General features: G+C 57.3%; 1 protein-coding gene across 3 annotated transcripts in view; it reads right to left on the bottom strand.

Moving 5' to 3' along the window:
* SYT7 (synaptotagmin 7) overlaps positions 1 to 18,039 on the bottom strand; it is a 66,006-nt gene extending 47,967 nt beyond the window's left edge. For 2 of the 3 annotated variants that reach the window (XM_025358130.1, XM_025358131.1), the window contains exon 1: positions 17,784 to 17,860. In XM_025358130.1, the coding sequence (XP_025213915.1) occupies positions 17,784 to 17,814 (31 nt within the window). In that variant the 5' untranslated portion in view covers positions 17,815 to 17,860. Of the gene's footprint in view, positions 1 to 17,783 lie in introns of all 3 variants that reach the window. The other variant, XM_025358129.1, reaches the window with a different exon arrangement.
* Between the last annotated feature and the right edge of the window lie 1,196 nt (positions 18,040 to 19,235).

Below are 19,235 nucleotides of genomic sequence, written 5' to 3'. Positions count from 1 at the left end.
TCTGTCCTTCTCAGGTAGAGAGGTGGGATATATTGTAGACTTGGAGGCAGATGACCTGGGTTCACGCCCCAGCTCTGGCCCTGGCCAACTACGTTACCCAGGGCAAGGCCCATGCTGGGCCTGAACACTTTACCTTCCAATGATGATTATAACCCCTGACCTTCCCTGCTGGGGTGCTGTCACTATCAAATAATAGCTAACATTAGTTGAGTGCACACAGTGTGGCAGATACTGCATCATGAAGTTTACATGAACCATCTCCACAACCTCGGACCATTATTATCTCCATTTCACAGGGAAAGAAACTAAGGCATGGGGAATAATAGGTGCTTGAGCCCATCCTTTCCTACCCAGCCACAGTGACCTCCCTTTGAGCTGACGAATGCAATGGCATTCTATAATGTGCTAGACTGTACAACCTAGCCACACTTTCCTCTTTCCCACAAGCAGGCCAACCCTTGTCACACTTATGACGCTTTGCCTAGGCTATTCCTTCTTCCTGGAATGCCTTTCCTTCTCTATCTTCAAAGCGACTAGACAAAGATGGTCTCCCCTCCTACAGTCCTTTCTGCCTCCCTAGTAACTATGACAATTAACTATTTTGGGTTAATAATTAGCTCTTTCTATGTCCTTCCCCAACTGGGCACACCTAGAGGATTGAGACCCCCAAATCACTCATCTTTGAAGACCAAAGTCTGGTACACAGGAGAGGTTGGATAAGTAATTGCTAAACAAATTCATGAAATCATTCAAGGTCTCAGACAAGCCCACCTCCTCCAAGAAGCCCTCCCCAATGACAGGCACTCATAGCAATCTCTTCCTTCTCCAAACTTGAATTAATGGATCCATTTGTCAACCCCCTTTTCTTGGGGATAGACCTGACCCCCACAAGCAGGGGCAACAGGATAATATCCTGTCTCCCAATTGCTCAGGGTCTCCCACAGCATGTAGCCTAGGTCAAGGTGCAGAGAGGCTGCTGGACCTACTGGGAATCTGTGCCTACAGGCTCTTTCCCCCAGAATTCATGTGTGCTCACACTCTCAGATGGTGACATGCACACTCCCCACACCCAGCCCTTCCAGAGTTGTTCCATCACCCCCAAGCCCTCCTGACCTAGACTGCTTCTGCTCCTGGAGGCTCTTACAGGCATTCACAGGTCCCAGGCCACTGCTCTCCTTCCCAAGTGTCTTTCATCAAAGTAACTAACATATGCTTGGCATTGAATCATGTCCGCAGACCTCAGCACCCCTCTGAGGGTAAATACTCTTACACCCATTTTACAAAGAAGGAAACTGAGGCTCAGGAGGGTTAAGTGCTTGCCCAGTAACACACAGCAGAAGAGAGGTAAAGCCAGGATTAGATTGGAGGTCTATAAGACCTCAAACCCTGTGGCTCTTACTCTTGTTCCACCCTAGGGGAGCCATGCCTTGAAATAAGACACTCTGAGAATAGACAGAAAAGAAGAAAGAACTTGAGTGGACACAAACAGCAGTCAGGGAAAGGGCTCCCACTCTCCCAAGAATGTTACCAGTTAGAGCCATGCCCAAATTACCCCAGGTACTTCAGAGACTCCTCTGACACATACACATGTCCTGGGGCTCCTTCCCCACCTCCACTGGCCCAGGCATTGGCCTCAGAGAAGCACCCTCAATAGATAAAGGCTCGGCTGGCCTCAGGGTCCCAGGACAGGTTGGGGGTTGGGTGTCTGGCACTGGACAGTCTAGGAGTGGGAAGAGGAGGAAAATGGGATGTCCCAAGGACTTGCCCAGGGCTCTGTCTCTGGTACTCATCAGGGTGCAACCACTACTCTGGAGATAAAGCAGAATGCTGCTGGGGGTGGTTGGGGCTACATCTGCCAGCACGTCCCCATCCTGAGCTTGCCTCCTCCCACCTGATTCTGCAATACACGTCAAGCCCCAGCACTTCCCCACCCCCATCTTTTGGTGGCTCCCGATGACGTTCAAGGTGGGAAACAGTGAAAGCTGGAGTCACAGGTTTCCATAGGAAGCACCCTCCATGCGCATGCTGAGCAGATGGAAATGGGGGAAGATGGCAGGCATTTACAAGTGGGCAGAGCTTACCAGCTCCAGGGTGATCCAGGCATGGGAAGGGGGACATTTTTGGTGCCTATCCTGCTTCCCTCCCTCCCCTCAACCCAACACACACAAGAAAGCCAGAAAGGCAGAGTTGGGGAGAAAGGAATAGAAAGCCAGTGAGCTAAACCCTGCACCCCAGACAATCAGGCAAAGCTCCAGGTCTTGCCATCTTGCAGAATTTCCTGACCTCTTTCCACTGTAAGGCTCCCCGTTCCAGGCCACCCACCTTGGGAACAGGGCCAGCTCTTCTCTTGCAAGAGGACAAAGAAATTGAGATAGGCGAGAAGGAAAAAAGAAGGAGGGGAGAACGACCAGCACTTATTTCCCAGGAAAGCTGGGCCTTGGACCTACCCCCACCCCATGCCCTCTGGACATTCTCTGAGTGTTCTTTGGAAAGTTGTGGAGGTGCCCACAACCCCTCGGGCTTCACCTAGGGTGGGAACTAGGCTAGCAAAAGAGGAAGCCCAAGGAGAATTGTTTTGGAAAGTTACAAGTAGCTGAAAATAGGGGCTCAGCACGAGCAAGCTTCCTCAACCTTGACTGTAATAAAAACAGATAATGTGTGAGTGAGCTAGGGAGAGTGCACTGGCAGGGGCCGCAGAGGCCGGCTGGATGCAGACGGTTTAGAATTCAGAGGAGGTGCCAAGTGAGTAAACAGCGAATGAAGGATTATCTGGATGGGCCAGCAGCCGTTCCAGCAAGAAATTGGACGGGGACATGTAGGGATCCACAAGCACACCTACTCCTCATCAGAGAGCGAGGCCTGGTAAGCTATGAGGACCTTGTCCACACCTTCCCTACCTCTTCTCTCCCTTCCAGTCGACACATGGCCTTGGTAATAATGGCTCATATCTGTACAGTGCAGAGCAGTTTATAAAGTGTTCCACAGTTTACCGAGGGTTTCACATGCATTATTGAATTTAATGGAGGTGATGGTATCTTCTGCTCAGTGACCTCCTCACCTCACCTCACCTCACCACAGCCACTCCTACCTCCCACAATTCCTGGCCTAGGGAGACCTGGTGCATCTGGCTTCAGTATTCAGCCTCAAAAGAGGGGGAAGGGGAGACTGGCCATCTGTAGACCCCAGAGAGCTGCTAAGCCCAGAAATCTCAGGGCCAAAGCCATTCAGGATGGAAAGGGCCAGGTGCCAGCTCTGAACTGGGAGCCCAGGCTGAAGAGTGGCTAGCCAGGAGTTAGCTGGGAACCTGACACCCTCCCCACCCACCTTGATCCCAAAGCTGATGAGCCACCTGAGCAGCTGTGAAAATGATCACGTCAGTCAGAGCATCCGGAGTCCAAGAAAGGAGGGGTTCAGACTGGGGGCGGGGGGGCCTCTTCGCCGGGAATGTGGAGCAGAGGCAGGACCAGGGACGTGTGATGATTAAGTGTGGGCCTTGACCACTAGTTACTCCTATGAATAATGCATTGTTGTGCCTTGGCCTAAATCAGCATCTTATTGTTATTAATAATACACGCTGCAGAGAAGCTGGGGTTGGAACTGTATGCTATGTTTCATTTGAGAATCTCAGAGCACTTAAAAGCTCCTCATGCTGATGACTCAACTTTATCTCCCCAAGTCATAGGCTTCCTTACGGGCCACCTGCCCGAATGCCCTCCCACCTGAGGCTTGGAGCTGTGAAGGCCACCGGGGCTAGAAATCTTCCATCCTGGGATTCAAATCCATGGCCAGGGCTTATGGTTGGGGAGGGAAGTACACTTAATCTTTGCCAGCTCGAGGGCTCTTGGGGGATGCAACATAATGTGAAGCTCCCAGAGAGGCTTCAGGACAGAGATAACTAGTGGGAATCCAGGGGCAGGAGAGACGGACAGAGAGAGACCACTGCGGATCTGAATCCTGTTCTGTCACTTGCCAGTTGTGTGACCTTAGGCTACTCACTCAACTCTCTGGTCCTAAGCCTCCTGGCTGGAATGCAGGGTCTGAGAGTCCCTCCACGACATGCCGTTCTTTTTTTTTTTTTTGAGACAGAGTCTCGCTCTGCCGCCCAGGCTGGAGTGCAGTGGCGTGATCTTGGCTTACTGCAAGCTCCGCCTCCCGGGTTCATGCCATTCTCCTGCCTCAGCCTCCCGAGTAGCTGGGACTACAGGCGCCCGCCACCTCGCCCGGCTAGTTTTTTTTTTGTATTTTTTAGTAGAGACGGGGTTTCACCGTGTCAGCCAGGATGGTCTCGATCTCCTGACCTCGTGATCCGCCCGTCTCGGCCTCCCAAAGTGCTGGGATTACAGGCTTGAGCCACCGCGCTCGGCCGACATGCCATTCTATCATATTCAGGGGTATCATTTACACGGCAAATATTAGGATGGAGCCATCGAGTGTCCCGCCCCCCGAGAGCTGTCCGCGGTGCTGAAACAGCTGTCGGCCACGCGGCTCCTTGTCCTTGGTGCTGAAACAGAAGTCAGTCCTGGGGCTGCGCCCTCTTCCAGGTCGCCCTTTGCGCAGCTCCCAGCGAGCAGGATCCGAGAGACTGTGCATAGTGATTCCGCCTTCCTCTGCCAGTGCCTCCCTGATCAACCCTCAGCTGAAGCTATGGCAGCAACCAGCGACAAGAGCCCCCTTTCCTCGAGTTAGGTCCTCGGATGCTGAAGACCCCAGTCCTGACTCAGGACAAAAAGGGCCGCCCCACGAACGTGGTAAATATCACGCCCCATTCCCTCCCGGGGCCCGCCGCACTGCCTCCTGGTGGCTGGCGCGGGCACTGCACGCTGGCGGGCGCACAGACGGTCCCCAGCGGCGGCCTGGGCCGGCGGGGAAGGAGCGGCAGACGGTTCTCCGGCCCCCGCCGCCCCCTCACCGCTCCCGGGGCAATCTGGCGCTCAGAGCTTGCAGCGTTGCCCGACACCCGCACACTCCAGTCTGTCTGACTGCGTCCTGGCTGCCTTGGGGCTGCCCGGGTCACAGTGCAGGCTCAACCCAGGTGGGCAGACCTGGGGTAAGCAAAACTTCCTGCTCCCTCCTCCAAGGTGGGTGGGGAAGGCTTGTTTAAACAAACACCAACCTTTCCTCTGTGGCAGGGCCAGTTCCTCCAAGATGAACACAAAGGCCTCCCCCAGCACAGGCTCCACACCTCTCCCCGACCCAAACAAGAACTTTGCCCACAGCCCCCCAGGAAAAAGTGAGGTTGCAGGAGAATGCCGTAATTGCAGTCCACTCCTGATACCCCACCCTACAGGTGGGGGGCTCTTTGAGAGGCAGATCTGCTTGGTGTTTCTAGGGACTGCTTGATATGAACCTTACTGGGTTGTAGAGATTCTCCCCCTTCCAAAAACAAAAAGCAAAACAAATAATACCACCTGAAGATAGCACCCAAAACCACAGCTTCTCTGGAGTCAAGGGAGTCAAGATAATAGCCCTTAATTACAGTAGACATAGCTAAATGAGATATATGTATCATTTATTGAGCACTTACTGTATGCCAAGCACTGTGCTAAGAGCTCTGCAAACATGATCTCATTTAGCCTTCCAGCCACCCTGCCTCCCCAGGAGGGAGCATCATGCTCAGCCTCCTACAGAGGAGGAAAGTAAGGATCAGAAAGGGAGGTGACCACTCAGGCTGCTGCAGCCAGCGAGTGCTGAGACGGGCATGGGAGAGCGCATCGTCTGCCCTTACTCTTGTCATTTAGCTGGATCTACCTCACCATCCTTTCAGTCCTAGAGGCCACACTATCCCTCAGGTTTCTCCAAGACCACTCCAGCCCCCCACCATCCTCACCTCTCGGCTGAGAGCCACGTGGAGGAAGAGAGTAACACCTTGCACTCTGTAGCACTTTACAGCCTGCCAAATGCTTTCAGAGCCACTGTCTGAATTGACCCTCATGATCCTGAGGGGTGAAGTGGGCAGGGATGGCCCTATTCTGATTTTATAGGAGAGAAAAGTATGGCTCAAAGGAATAAATGGCTTGCCCCAAGTCACACAGTGAGCAGTGGAACCAGAACTCAGGCAAAGACGGTGGGACACTCAGTCCAGTGCACTCTTCCCACTTCCCTAAGGCTGGGGTGCTGGGGACAAGCCAGGCAGGGAGTCATAGGGGCTTTCATCTCCTGAGGGGCTTCCTGAGGCCGGGGCCTGGGCTGCTTCCCCTCTCCTCCTCCCTGGAGTCCATTGGTTGGCTCAGCTTTAACTCAGAGTCTCGGAGTCTCATTCTAAATGAATTTTTTTTTTCCAGGCAATTACCTCCTGCTAATTAGGAGGCAGGGCTGCCAGTCCCTGGGCCCTGGACTGACCCTTTTCTCAACTCACAGAAGGCAGGGGGGTTGTGGAGGTACTGGGTAGCAGCTCCAGCCACAGAAACTGCCTGGGTCAGGGTCCTGTCAGGGCAGGGGATGCTGGTGGAGGAGCAAAGAGCTCCACAGAACTGGAAGAAGGGAGGCAGGGATTCTGAGGAGGGAGGGACTCTGAAGTGAGAGAGAGCAAGGGGACAAAAAGCTGGAAGGAGCCTGGACATGCCCATGCAGAGTAAGTGAGAGAGACCTGGGCTCTGGGGCAGCAGAGGGAGCCAGGAGGAGCCAGAAAAATGGGGACACATCAAAGGAAGAAAGGAGGAATCTCAGGAACCAGAGAGACAGGAAGGGGTAGGAATCTCCCCTCTATGGAGGGAGAGGAAGTGAGAAGGTGCACCAGAAAATGGTCAAGATTACAGAAGGGGCAGAGGCAGAGACAGAGAGATACTGGAAGACTCCAGGAAGGGGAAGGGGAGAGGAAGGACAGGGAGGAAGGAGGAATTGCTGAAGGAAAACCCCAGGGAGAAGGAGGAGAGCGGGGGAGGACGGCTTGGAGTGGCAGCTCCCAGAGCCCCAAGAAGGGCTTTCTCTACGTCATTGTCCTTGAGCTTCCCCCAATGTCAGTGCCCAGCCAGCCGGGCCTGCACACCCTCCTACGCAGCCACAGGTGCGGGCGGGCATGATGGCAGGCCACCAGCCGGCTCAGGCCCCAGATGCTCCACTCACCCGGGGCAGCCAGCTGACCTCCCTCCCTGCCAACCTGCCACCCCCTCAAGTAGGCCGAGCCAGGGGCCCCCCTGGGCCACACAGCAACACAACCAGGAGCTTCTGGGGCTGTGTCCAGCCTCTCCACTTTCAGAGGGAAGATCAAGGCACAGAGAGGAAACGGTGCCTGTCCAAGGTCAAGTGAGTGATGAGGCCAGACGCAGAGGGCTCAGGGACTAAGTCCTACTGGTGGGTCCTGTTCCCTTCTGGGCAAAGGGCAACAACAGCAGACAAAGATAAGTCATGGCTGCCAGCAAGTCAGTCCTGATCAAAGCTCTCTGGAGTGTGGGGTGGCAGGCAGAAGGGAGTGAGGGTGGCCAGGGGCTGGAAGGGAACCAAAGGAAATCACATTTATGGAGCACAGGGTGAGAGGGTTATAATTGTAACAAACATTATTGAGCACTTACTAGGTACAGTGTGCCAGCCACTTAAGACATTACATACAGGATCTCATTTGATCCCAACAACGCTATAAAGTATGTATCACTATTATTCCATTATAGGGAAAAAAACTGAGACGCAGCAGGGTTGGGTGACCTGGCCAAGTCCACACAGCTAGCCAGTGGCATGGTTCTGACTCATGCAGCTGGTCATTTTGAGGCCACTGCCCTGAAGACCCCTCAACATTATCTGAAGATGTGCAGGTCCCTGAGTTCCCAAGGTCCCAGAACAGCCCTGGCACAATCTAAGCCCCACACTCCAGTAGGACTGCAATCCCTGAGGTCCACGACTTGAACAAGCGCTGTCTTAAGGCGTTAGAGTCTGGTTTTTAGTCTTGGTTCTGCCACTAACTTACCGTGTGACTTTGGCCAGGTCATTGTCCCTCTGTGGGCCTTCATATTCCCACCTGTACCATCAAAGGGTAGGACAAGATAAGAAGAAGAACTACTACGTACATGGTGCTAAGTCTGTGACAGGCACAGTTCTAGGTGGTTTACAGATATAAACTCACCGAATTTTCCCAACAGCCCCATGAGGGTGCTATTATTCCCTCTGTTTTACAGGTGGGAAATGAAGCACTGAAAGGTTAAGTCAGTTGCCCAGGGCCACAAAGTAAGTCAGCACATGGCACATCTGGGATTTGAGCCTCATTACTTTTGATCCAGAGTCCCTATGCCCTGGCCGCCACTCTGCATTCTTTCCCTAAGGACCCTCTCAGCCCCTGCTTGGCGCCCCACAGACGTGTGCTCATGTGCCTCTGCACAGACACACCTACCATCGTGTTTCCACGTGGGAAGCACACACACAGTCATGCATCTGCACGAAGTGAGGTATGTTAGCTCATGCTCCCACGCCCACTCCTGTGCCTTCACCCAGTTTCTACCTGAGGTAGCCAGGCTGGGTCACACATGTCCACAAGCATCCCAGCACCAGAACAAGCCGACTCTAGCAGGTCCATGCACACACACACATATACACGTGTTCCCGTCTCTGAGCACTGGTTGACTTGTGGGGGCCATGTGCCATGCTGCAGCGCACAGCCATGTGGCAGTGACGTGGGCCACCACACCCCTTCTCCTCTGCTTCCTTCTAGTGCCTGGGTGGCTGGCACGTCACATCCCGCACCTGCCGGCACCCCCATCCACACTGCCTTCCTCACGCCTCTCCCCTAGCAGAAGCAGGCACCTTCTCCAGGAAGGAAGCAGACTCAGGCACAGCCTGGCTCCCACGGCCCAAAGATGCCAGCCAACCTGGGGGTGGAGAGGGAGAGAGAGGCATCAACTGGAGGCTCCAGGGGGCCTCGGGTCCACAATGGCTCCTATCTGAGACTAAGCCCTCCCTTAGGTCTGAGTGCCAGAGCTGAGCTCTCAAGACCCTCGAGACACTGGCCCCCTCTGTCATTGCCAGATATGGGGTCAGATGGGGACCCTGGGGACAGCGGGTCTCCCATCATTCCTGAGCAGGACTGTGGTGCCACCTGGGTTCCTCTGGCCAAGTTACCATTGCACCCTTCACCACCCTATCCCTGGTCCCTGCTCTCTCCTCCCCCTGCCCAAGCATCTTAGAGTTCTGGGTATTTTTAGGCCTCAGCTGACAGGCTGTGAAATCACTCCCTTCGCACCTCCCCAACCAGGCGGGGGCTGGAGAGGGAGGAATGAGGTTGGGGGGGGCACACAGACAATTCATCAGGCTCCTCCAGGGCTGGCAGGTGCTAAGGAGGGAGAGAGGGGTTCCTCCCCTTTTCCTGAGAGCCTCCCCCATGAGTGAGAGGATCCCTCCACCTTGCCAGTGGAGAGAATGGAGACAGGGTGGGAAGGAGACTCCCTGCCATTCCAGGAAGAACAAAGGCTTTAGGGGATACCCTAGCATTAGAAGAGGCACTGGGACACCCTTTGAGTCCAGCTCTGCAGCCAGTACCAACTCGTAGTGCTCCCTTCTGAGAGACAGGCTGAGAGACGGGCTGGCTTGGAGCCTAGTAGGATAAGGAGGCACCAGGCAACGTAGCCCAGTGGTTAAGACCCAGGCTTTGGAGTGAGGCCAACTTGCAATCTTATTCCTGCTCTACTGAGTGACCCAGGCAAGACACTCAACCTCTCTGAGTCTCCATTTCCTCATCTGCACCGCAGTGAATTGGATATCTCCCTTGCAAGACTGCTGTGAAGATGACATGACATGATGAATGGAAAGAACAAAGTGGTCTGTGGACCCACCAGGCACCACCGGGAGCCTCTCCCTTGCGGCTTTCCCTAACCTTCCATTTCTCCTAGTTGCCCCTTCTCTGGGCTGCCTTTCTCATCCCAATCTCCAAGACAGGAGCCCACAGTTCATCCTGGCATCAGGGTCCTTGGCACCTATCTGACCCCCACTCAGGGGGAACAAATCTCTAGCTAAGGTGGGTAGTCAACACAGACAGTCCCCACCTCCCTGCTTCCTGCTGCAGGACACACACACACACACACATACATCATGTGTGCACACGTACCCAAATGCCAACATGCATGTGTGCTGCCAGCGCCTCTGTGTGAGGGCATTTGCCTTGGGATGACCCCTGAGGGAACTGGGAAGACATACCTAGGCCCTGCTGTGAATGGGCCCCTGTGCCAGGGGCCGTGGGCATGGAGAGGGGGGTGGCCCGCCTAGTTGCCATGGAGACAGGTTGGCTTTGGTGGGGCTCTGGAGCTCAGGCCTGGCAGCTGGAGCAGGAGCTGTGTGGCCCCTCCCAGGCCTGGCCCTAATGCCTGGGAGGGTTATGTGGGTACAGAACAAATCCTCAAGAGGACTAACTGTGTCCATAGGGCCCTGGGCCTGCCCATTTTGGCTCTATATCCCTTGCTGGGAGGCTGTCTCTGATACCCCAAGCACCTGGGAAGCCCCCTCAGGGTGTTCATTCATGCCCACCTGCACCTGGTTACCCCCTGACTGCCTATAATCTGCCGCAAGCTTTCCGAGGGCAGAGCCCAGGCTGGCTGGACACTGCAGATCTCCCGGCAGAGGTAGGAGCAGATGTGTTAATTGCTGAAACTCTAGCTCCATCTATCCGCCTGCCTCCCGACTTCCCACCCTCCACACTACCGTGCTTTCAAAGTTCTTTATAGAGACCTGCTCAAAAGCCATCCATGGCTCTCCAAATGCCTTACTTTTTAAAAGAATTTCAGTTTTCCTCTTTCAAAATGCCAACCCCTTCATAATCTGGACCAACCTACCTTCCCAAGCCTCACTTCCTGCTATTGTGCCCCAAAGGTCTCCCTTCTGGCCATGCTCAAGCACTCACTGCTGCCTCAACTGGCCAACATCCCTCAAACCTCTGAGCCATTGCATGTGCTGTCCCCACCTCACCGATTGCCTCACCTCTGCTCGCTCACATGGCAAAGCTCTTATTCTTCCCTCAGGACTCAAGGCCCTGTATCTGAAGCTCGCACCCTTAGGTCTGGCTCGTGGCTGGAATCCCAGACCTACTTCTAACTGCAAGTTCACACTTCCCAAGGTGGTTCTGAGGACAGAGGGGCTAACGCATGTTATGTGCTTAGAACAGCACCTGGCACATAGTTAGCACACATGTCTCTGCTATTCTGATGGTAACTTAATTGACACTGCCTCCATGAAGCCCTCCCCAACTCCTCCACCATGGAGGTAGCAGGCATGTCCTCCTTGGAGGATCCAGAACCCTCATCCCACGTATCAATTGCTTGGTACAGGACAATTTTGAGAACAGCTGCCTCTGGCTGAGTGTTTACTATGGGTTGGCTCTCTGCTAAATACTTTTTCTGCCTTAGCTCACCTCATCCTCCAACCACCTGGGAGGTAAGAACCATCATCATACCCATTTAACAGAAGAGGAAACCCAAGCCCAGAGAGGTGGACTGACCTGCTCCAGAGACAGCAGCAAGTGTCTCTGCCAGGATTCAAATCAATAGCTGTTTGACCCCAGAGCCCTAGCTCAAGCAAGCTGTCCCTGGAGGCACATATGTAAAGTGCTCAGCACATACTGAGCACTCCACAAGGCTTGCTATTATCATGCTATTGTTATTATCAGGGGAGGACACAGAATGTGTTTGGTGACCTGAGGGGGGGATTCCTTAAACTGGTCCTTCTGCAAAGCACAAAACCCCCATTCCTGGAGAAAGTGTTTCCAAGGGTCCCTTGGCTGCCATCCCTAACCCTCATCCTTGGATGGTGTGCGGGGAGCCCCAGTATCTGGACCTGGGGCACTTCCTCTGAGGGGTGCTGGAGCAAGCAAATGCTTGAGGGGGCCAACGCGGGCCCAGGCCCGGCAGAGCGGGACAGGGCCTGCTATGTGCCGGCCATGCTGGCCGCCGCTCTCTGGCCCCGCTGACACCACCCCATGGTAATGAGACGGATCCAATTTGTACCCAGGGCCCCGCCGGGAACAGCTGCCGCGGCAGGGTTTGAAGTAATTTAATTGGACACATTAGCCGCACGCTCTCTCCTCCACTCCCCTCATGCAGAGCCTCACGCAGGCACCCCTTCTGCCTCCGACCCCTCATGCCAGCCTACCCTGGCTGGTGGCAGGGTGCATGCTCCACCAACCAGCTAGGACTAACAGGTAGGCAGCATTCCTCTCTCATTCCTGGGGCTCCTGGGGGTTCTAGAACCAGAGGGCTCTCTAGCCCTCAGGTTCTCCCCAATCTGTGATGCAAGCAGCAACTATGGGAGCCCACTGGGGCTGGAGCTCAGACCTCTCCCTCCTGTCTGCTCTAATGGGCAGAACAGTCACCCCCATTTCTCCTTCGGTCAGCCATGGAAGCCCCCAGCCTTCTGCACTCCAGGAAGGGCACTGAAGGAGCAGGGCCAGCAGCACATGCCTGTTTTACCAGCATCTTTTGTTTTGTCACTATCAGGGTTTGTCACTATCAGGGTCACTACAGAGACGATGGCAGCCCTCCTCTTAGGGCCTGGGGAAGCAGTGCATACACACATGCACAGAAACAGACCTAGTCACAAACACACAGGTGATCTCAGTTTGACCCAGACACATACACACATGCTAACAGCCCCACACCGTCATGGAAACGCTTGTATCTGTACACATGAAAGCTCCCATGATCACTCCCGTTCACACCCATGTATGCCATACAGCCAGGTAAGGCCCTGCTCCCAGCAGACGAGGACTTCGTGGCCATGCCAGCAGGTGGGAGGGTGTGGCAGGGTCCCTGGCACACAGGCCCTGCCTGGCCAGGTACAGGGCCTGGGGAGGGGCCCTACCTTAAAGCTTTCCATCATAGCTCCCCACGCACCTGAACGCACCTTGCTACAAATACACTCTTTAATTGCTGTTTACAGCAGTCCTGGCACTCAGATGAATGCAGATATTATGGCCATCCAGCTGCCACGGGCACACGCACTAGGTACACATACAGACAGCGCCTCTCCCCCCGGCTCCGCCCTCCCCTTCCACGCGTGGGCTCAATCACATGAAGATACCAATTCCCCAAACATGCAGCTTTGCAGGGGTTCCAGCTCACAATACCTCAGCTCCTGGTCCATTCTATCCCAAGGGGGCCTTCCAGGTGGAGGCTGCAGAGACCGCCCAGAGCAGGCCGGATGCACCCGCCCACCTTCCAACCAACTGGACCTGGAATTCCAGGCGCAAGCTCTGGGTACAGTCCAGCCCCTTCCACAGGTCCCATGCTGTCTGCCAACTCTGTTCCAGCCCTTGGGGAATTCTGCTGGGTGAGACCAAAGCTCTGCCCTCTAGACACTAGTTGGATAGGGCCCAGCAGGGCTGCCCCTGCTGCCTGGAAGGTCAGGGACCTCCATGCCCATGGAACTGACAGAATTCGCCTGGCATCGCCAGCTGGGGTTCCCTGGCAAGGCAGGCAGGCACCCGGGCTGGGCCTGGCACCGGCTGGTGCCGGCACCTGGCCAGACCAGTCACTGCCCTGACAAGAGAAAGTTGACCTCTCGGCCACATATGCCACCTGCCGGGCACTGTCTGTGGAGCACTATAGGACCAGCTCTATACAGGGCTGCCCATGCCCACCTGGGATGCCACAGTGCTCTGAGGAGCCATCAAGCCAATTCATTCTCCAGCTGAGGGTCATCAGCTCAGGACTGGGCCTCCCGCCCCCACGTGACCCCTCCCAGCTCCTCTCCCTGCTGTTCTTGGCCTCACTCCCCTGGGGGAATCAGTTATTGAAAACAAAAACAGTCCATCAGATTCAATAAGGATTCAAAGTCCCTGAGAGAATAGGGGGTGGGTGGGAAGTGGGATGGGGGGACTCAGGAGGGGGAGGGAACCATATACGGCTCCTCTGCCTGTCCCACACAACATCCTGCAATGGCCAGGCTAGAGGGTATAACAAGGGGACAGACCCCACGGGCACTCCATGTTGCCCTCAATGCCCCTTAAGCCTGAGCTTGAGGTCAGCCAGGAGCAGAACCCAGCTGCCCAGGACCTGTCTTTGCTCACCCGGCACCCACCTATTGCCCTACCTTCCAGCTGTCCCCTTACCTGTCACCTACTGGCCTGTATGTTCCCACCTCAAACCAGCCTGCTCTAACGCCCTCCCCAGTGTGAGGAGGGGCTCTGGGGCTGTCTCCCTGCCCACTATCCCCCAGCCCTCAAGTGGGCAGCTTGTTGATCAAGCTTCCCTGCAAGGCCACAGAACAGTGTGAACCAGGGCCAAGGAGGGGGCCTGTCTCCATGGTAACACAACAGCTTGGGGGCACTGGCTGCCCTGGCCCATGCCCCATTGAAACCATCCTCGTCCCCTCTGGGTTTTAGACTTGCCCAGCCTCAGGTCCTCCACTGTGTCCTGGCCTGTGGGGAGATCATTTGATCTTCAGTCCGGACTCTGACCCAAGCCCAGGATGCAGGCCAGGGAGGCCCGAGCGTGTGCCGATGGGGCAGGCTTTGGGGAGGTAGGTGGGAGGAGAGAGGTTGTTGGTGAAATAGGTGGACACAGTCAGGCTTCCTTGGATCTTCCCACGCTCCAGCCCTGGCCTCTAACCCAGCCCTGGCCTCTAGCCCTGGTCCTCAGGGCACACCCTTGATCTGCCCTTTCAGCCACACCCCTAACTTCTGCACCTCCTTCACCCGCCATCAGCCTCTTCCCCTAACTTGTGCCCAGTGAGTGGAGGGTTGGCCTGGACAATCTCGTGGATCCTTTGCCTTGAGAGAGGAGGCCCGCTGTGCCAAGGCCCCCTGCCCTGCAGGGAACACAGCCCACTAACAGGTGGGACAAAAGAAGGCTTCAAGCATTACTGCCCCCAGGGGCAAGCTCACAGAGGGCTGGGGGCAGGGCAGGCAGCCTTCAGGACCTAACCTCTGTCCTAGTGGTTCCCTCTCTGGCCTTGCTCACCAGCTCACTGCAAGGTCACCTCTCCCTCCCTCTCTCTTTTCCTGCCGCTGTCCTGCCTGCCCACTGCAACGCTGACCCCTGCAGGCCTGCTGGGGCCCGCCTGGTCTGGGGACAAGCAGTCCGAGAGACACAGGGACTTCAGGATGAACCAGAGGGTGAAAGCCGAGGGCAGAGAGAGGCCCTGAAGTCTAGGAGGGGGCAGAAGGGAGGCTGCAGGGATGGCCTAGGGAAGCTGGGCAAAGCGTGGAGCTGGAGCCTGGGTGTGCATGGGAGGGGGTTGGTCTGGGTTCTTCATTGGACTCTGATTATTGCCCACAGTCCCTTTCTTCATTCACAATAGATCAGGGAGCCAAGGGCCTGGGGGCCTGGGGCCCAAGTAGGGAGAGAACCACACCTGTCAGGTAAGGTCCTAGCAGTAGCTGAGCCCTGCGGGGATGAGGGAGGGAGTACCACAGGGATCCTCTGGAACCAGCATGAGGCAAAGGGGAGCAGGAGAGGACAGTTTTTTTTTTTTTTAAAGGATTGGGCCGCAGGTGTTCCTGAGAGTGGGATGAGAGGATCAGGATATAAAGGCACCGGCCCCTGGGGGACCAGAGGGGAGGGGAGGGGTGGCCTGAGTTACGCAGAAATCAATTTGCATATCTCAGTCCCAACCAGTACCAGCCAAGGGGAGATGGGGGGGGCAGAAATGGGGGACACAGAGCCCTGGCTTGGGGAGCTGAGTCTGGGGAACCTTGGGGGAGCTGGGGGGAAGGGGAATCTGACTTGGAACTATAGGGCCTACGAAGGTGGGCAGGGATGCCAGAGGGCAGAGGCCAGAATGAGATCTCTGACTCCTTAAGGACCCCAGACGACGAGGCTCAAAGGCAGACTCTGCCCTCTCCAGCCTATGTCTGACCCCACCCAGCCTAATGCCCACACCAGAGAGCAGTCAGCCTCAGGCCAACCCCTTTCCCAGTCACAGCTGCCCCACCACAGGCACTGGTGGGTCCTGCAGCTGCAACTAGGGTGGGCAAGACAGGTCCCAATTGCAGCCAGAGAGGCGCATTCAAGGAGGGGGTGAGGGAAGAGTTGGGGGCTGCCAGCACACCAGGGATGGCACTGGACTCCAGACCCTTTGCCTAGAAGATGCCAAGCACATCAAGCTGGCCTCCGTGGCGAGGGCAGAGGTGCTTGAAGGAGTGGTGATGTCATGGTGCCCAGGCATGGGAGGGAAGAGGAGGGAGGGAGAGGGGACAAGGGCATGGCCCCAGGCTAGCGGCCTAACAGGACAGAGGGGAGGCTGCCAGCCTGGTGGGCGAGGGGACAGAGAGTGTCCTTACTGCTTCCCTATCTTCTATCCTCATACCCCAGAGCTGGCTTCTGAACTAAGCTACTGGCTTCTGAGAAGGTGAGCTGAGCAAGAGAACACTCCTGCCATGGGCCATGTGCTGGAAGCTGGCGGCATCTTGGAGGAAGATGCCAGGGTAGGTGACCTGGGTCCAGACAGATGAGGGGAGGGCTCTCCACAGGCAATGCCCCTTCAGCCCTCACCTAGAGGACATTCAGAGAAGGGCGCAAGGTTCCAGAGAAGGAGACTGAATCACCCTCATATCCAAGTGCTGAGTGAGGGCAAGTCTGGCGCCCAGTGGGTCGTCCTCAATATCGACTAGGCTGAAAAGAATTGAGGGCGGGTGGGAGCAGATTCCTCAGGAGGCAGAGACAGGCTGAGGCTGCCCCTAGAGGGGAAAGAACAAATGTGGGGCTGGGGCAAGAGTGGGCAAAGCCAGAACCCACTGGACTGCCTTCAGGAGCCTCACGGCTGCAGGCTCCTTCTGTGCAGGGTCTTAGAGCTGTTCCTTCCCCACAGCACCGCCACCCCCAGGAGGCTGGCAGCAGGGAGCCTGGAGGCTCTGCATTTGGGAGCACGTCCTGGGCTGAGGAGTTACGCTTTTAGCATCAGAGAGAAGCCCAGAAACAGACCCTGATGCCAGAACTGGCAGACTGGGAGTGCTGGGACTGGGTGGAGCACCCCAGGTGGGAACAGGGATAGAGCCTGGGCAGGAGCTGCAGGGGACCTGCCTACAGGTGGGCACTGGGTGAGGAGGCATCGGGAGCCAAGGAGGAAATGGCAGAGCAATTTCCGAGGAAGACGGGAAGATTCTCTGGCTTTGGCTTAGAGGATACGAAGCAGACAGTGGGCTCCCAGGCCACTCCCCTGGCGGGCGAAGCAGAAGGCAAAGCAGTTCGGCCCTCTCCCCCAGAATGTGAGAGAGTTTGGGGTTGTTTGCTTCCCCCTCCCCAAACCTAGGAGAACATTCTCTTGGCACCCCCATTCTCAAGAGCCCATGCTCTCTTTCCCTTCAGGCACCCCGTCTCCCCCATCAACGCCCCTGCGGTTCCCCACCCCCCAGAGCCTCCCTGCCCGGCTGCCGCACCAGATTCCCACTTGCCCCCTGGCACCCTCTCAATTCACAGTTGGCACTGCGATGCCACTCCGCTCCCCTGTGCCCACAATCTTGGCCAAGAGCTGCCGGGATCCTCACCCTGGGGTCCGCCAGAGCTGGCACCCCCGGGGCACCGGTGCTGGGGAGCCGCGGGTGTCTCTGAGGGCACTGCCCGGCTCCCACAGGGGCAGCGGCTCCTCGCTCCGCCACACACGTTGTCCTTGGGCTGCTGGGGGGTGGGGGGGAGGTCCTTGTGGGGACACTGCGAAGCCCGTCCCGGACATCCAGCCTGGCAATGTCCGGACTGCGGGGGACCGGGGTCCAAGCCGCTGCCGCTCAAGCCCGCGCCCCCGGGGCTGGGATGACCCCTGGGGGAGCTCGTGCGGCTCCGAGTGGACAGCAGCCCCAGGCTGGGGCTCCGAGACGGTGTCCGGCGCTGCCGCCGTCCTGCCCGCCGGTGCGGGGCGCCCCAGCCCGCCGGGGCCGCGCTTACCTGGGCTGGCCGCCTCCGGGTCCCGGTACATGGTCCCCTCGTCGCCGGTTCCCTCCGGGCTCCTCAGAGCCGCCCGCGGCCGCGCGCTGCTCCGCCGCCGCAGCTGGGCATGGGGCCGGGCGACCCCCGGGGGCGGGTCCGAGGGCGGGGGCCGCGCGGGCTGCACCGAGCCGCGGAGCCGGGGAGCGGGGGCCGCCCGCCAGCCCTCCCGCCCTCCCGCGGAGCACGTTGCCGCCGCCGCCGAGCCGCGCCGAGCCTCCTCCCTCTGGCCTGCGCGCCGCGTGTGCGCGCCGGAGCGTGTGTGTGTACGAGGCCGTGTGTATGTGTGTGTGTGTGAGCGCGTGTGTGAGCGCGCCCGGGGCACCGCCGGCGCCGCCCGCCCGCCGCCAAACGCCGCGACCACCGTCGCCGCCTGCGCCCGCTGCCGGCCGCGCGCCGCACTGCACCCGCGCCCGCCGCCGCCCGGAGCCGCCCCGAGGGCACGGCCGCCGCCCAGTGCTCCGCCCGCCCGCAGCCCCGGCGGGGAGGGCCGCCGAGCCCCACGGCCCGGCTTGTCCGGTCAGCGGGTCCGGCTCCGCAGCGCGACCCACCCCCGGCCCATGCTTCCCCGATGGCCGCGTCCTGGCACCGGGCAGGGCCGCAGAGCCGGCCACCTCCTCCGAAGTGCCCTTTGGCTCCGATCCAAAAGGCGTAGAGATCCACTCCGGGTTTTCCGCTTGCTGGCGGCTCGAGGGCGTCAGCTCCGAACTCAACACCGCGGCGGTCCGGGGCAGACGGGCTGGTGTGTGCAAAAACCAGGAGTGGAATTTTTGGCAGCGCTGAGCCTGGGTCCACCAGTCCGGTGTTTCTCCAAGCTCGCACACAGGTGGAGCATAAAGGGCTAAGATCCCTGCCCTCGGTGGGAGGTTACGCCTAGTGACCCTCCTCACCTAACCCAGCCCCACGAAAGAAGAAAATAGACTTTTCAGCCTCTGATTATCCCTCTCCAGCAGCAGCTCCTCCTCTGATCCTCCCCTCTTTTCCTTGACCCTAGCAATTCGGAGGGTAGGAAGGAAATCCCTCCTTCCCCTTCCAACCCTGGACCTCTCTTGGTCCTCTCTGCCCCTCTGCCGGCTCAGTACAGTCTAAATCAGGTGAACACTAGTTCTCATTTCTCTACAGAATTGGGATGATTTGATTCTGGGGCAGGGAGGAGAAGAGACCTGTCTCCCAAGGATATGAAAAACCCGGAACTGAACCATTAGGGGTATCAGGCACAGAGACCTCCCTGCACGCACCTACACACCTAATCACCTACACACACACACACACACACACACACAGACATGCTGCCCCCTCCCCCCCACACAGACATGCTGCCCACACAAAGAGACACATACACTGACGCTCCCCGCAATACAGGTGCTGCCCCTACCCTTCACAGATGGGTTAGGTAAGAGGGTAAAATCCCTG

Source organism: Theropithecus gelada, chromosome 14 (genome assembly GCF_003255815.1).
Source record: "Theropithecus gelada isolate Dixy chromosome 14, Tgel_1.0, whole genome shotgun sequence".
In the NCBI taxonomy this organism is placed as follows: Eukaryota; Metazoa; Chordata; class Mammalia; order Primates; family Cercopithecidae; genus Theropithecus; species Theropithecus gelada.
This window is presented reverse-complemented; position numbering and strand designations above follow the sequence as displayed.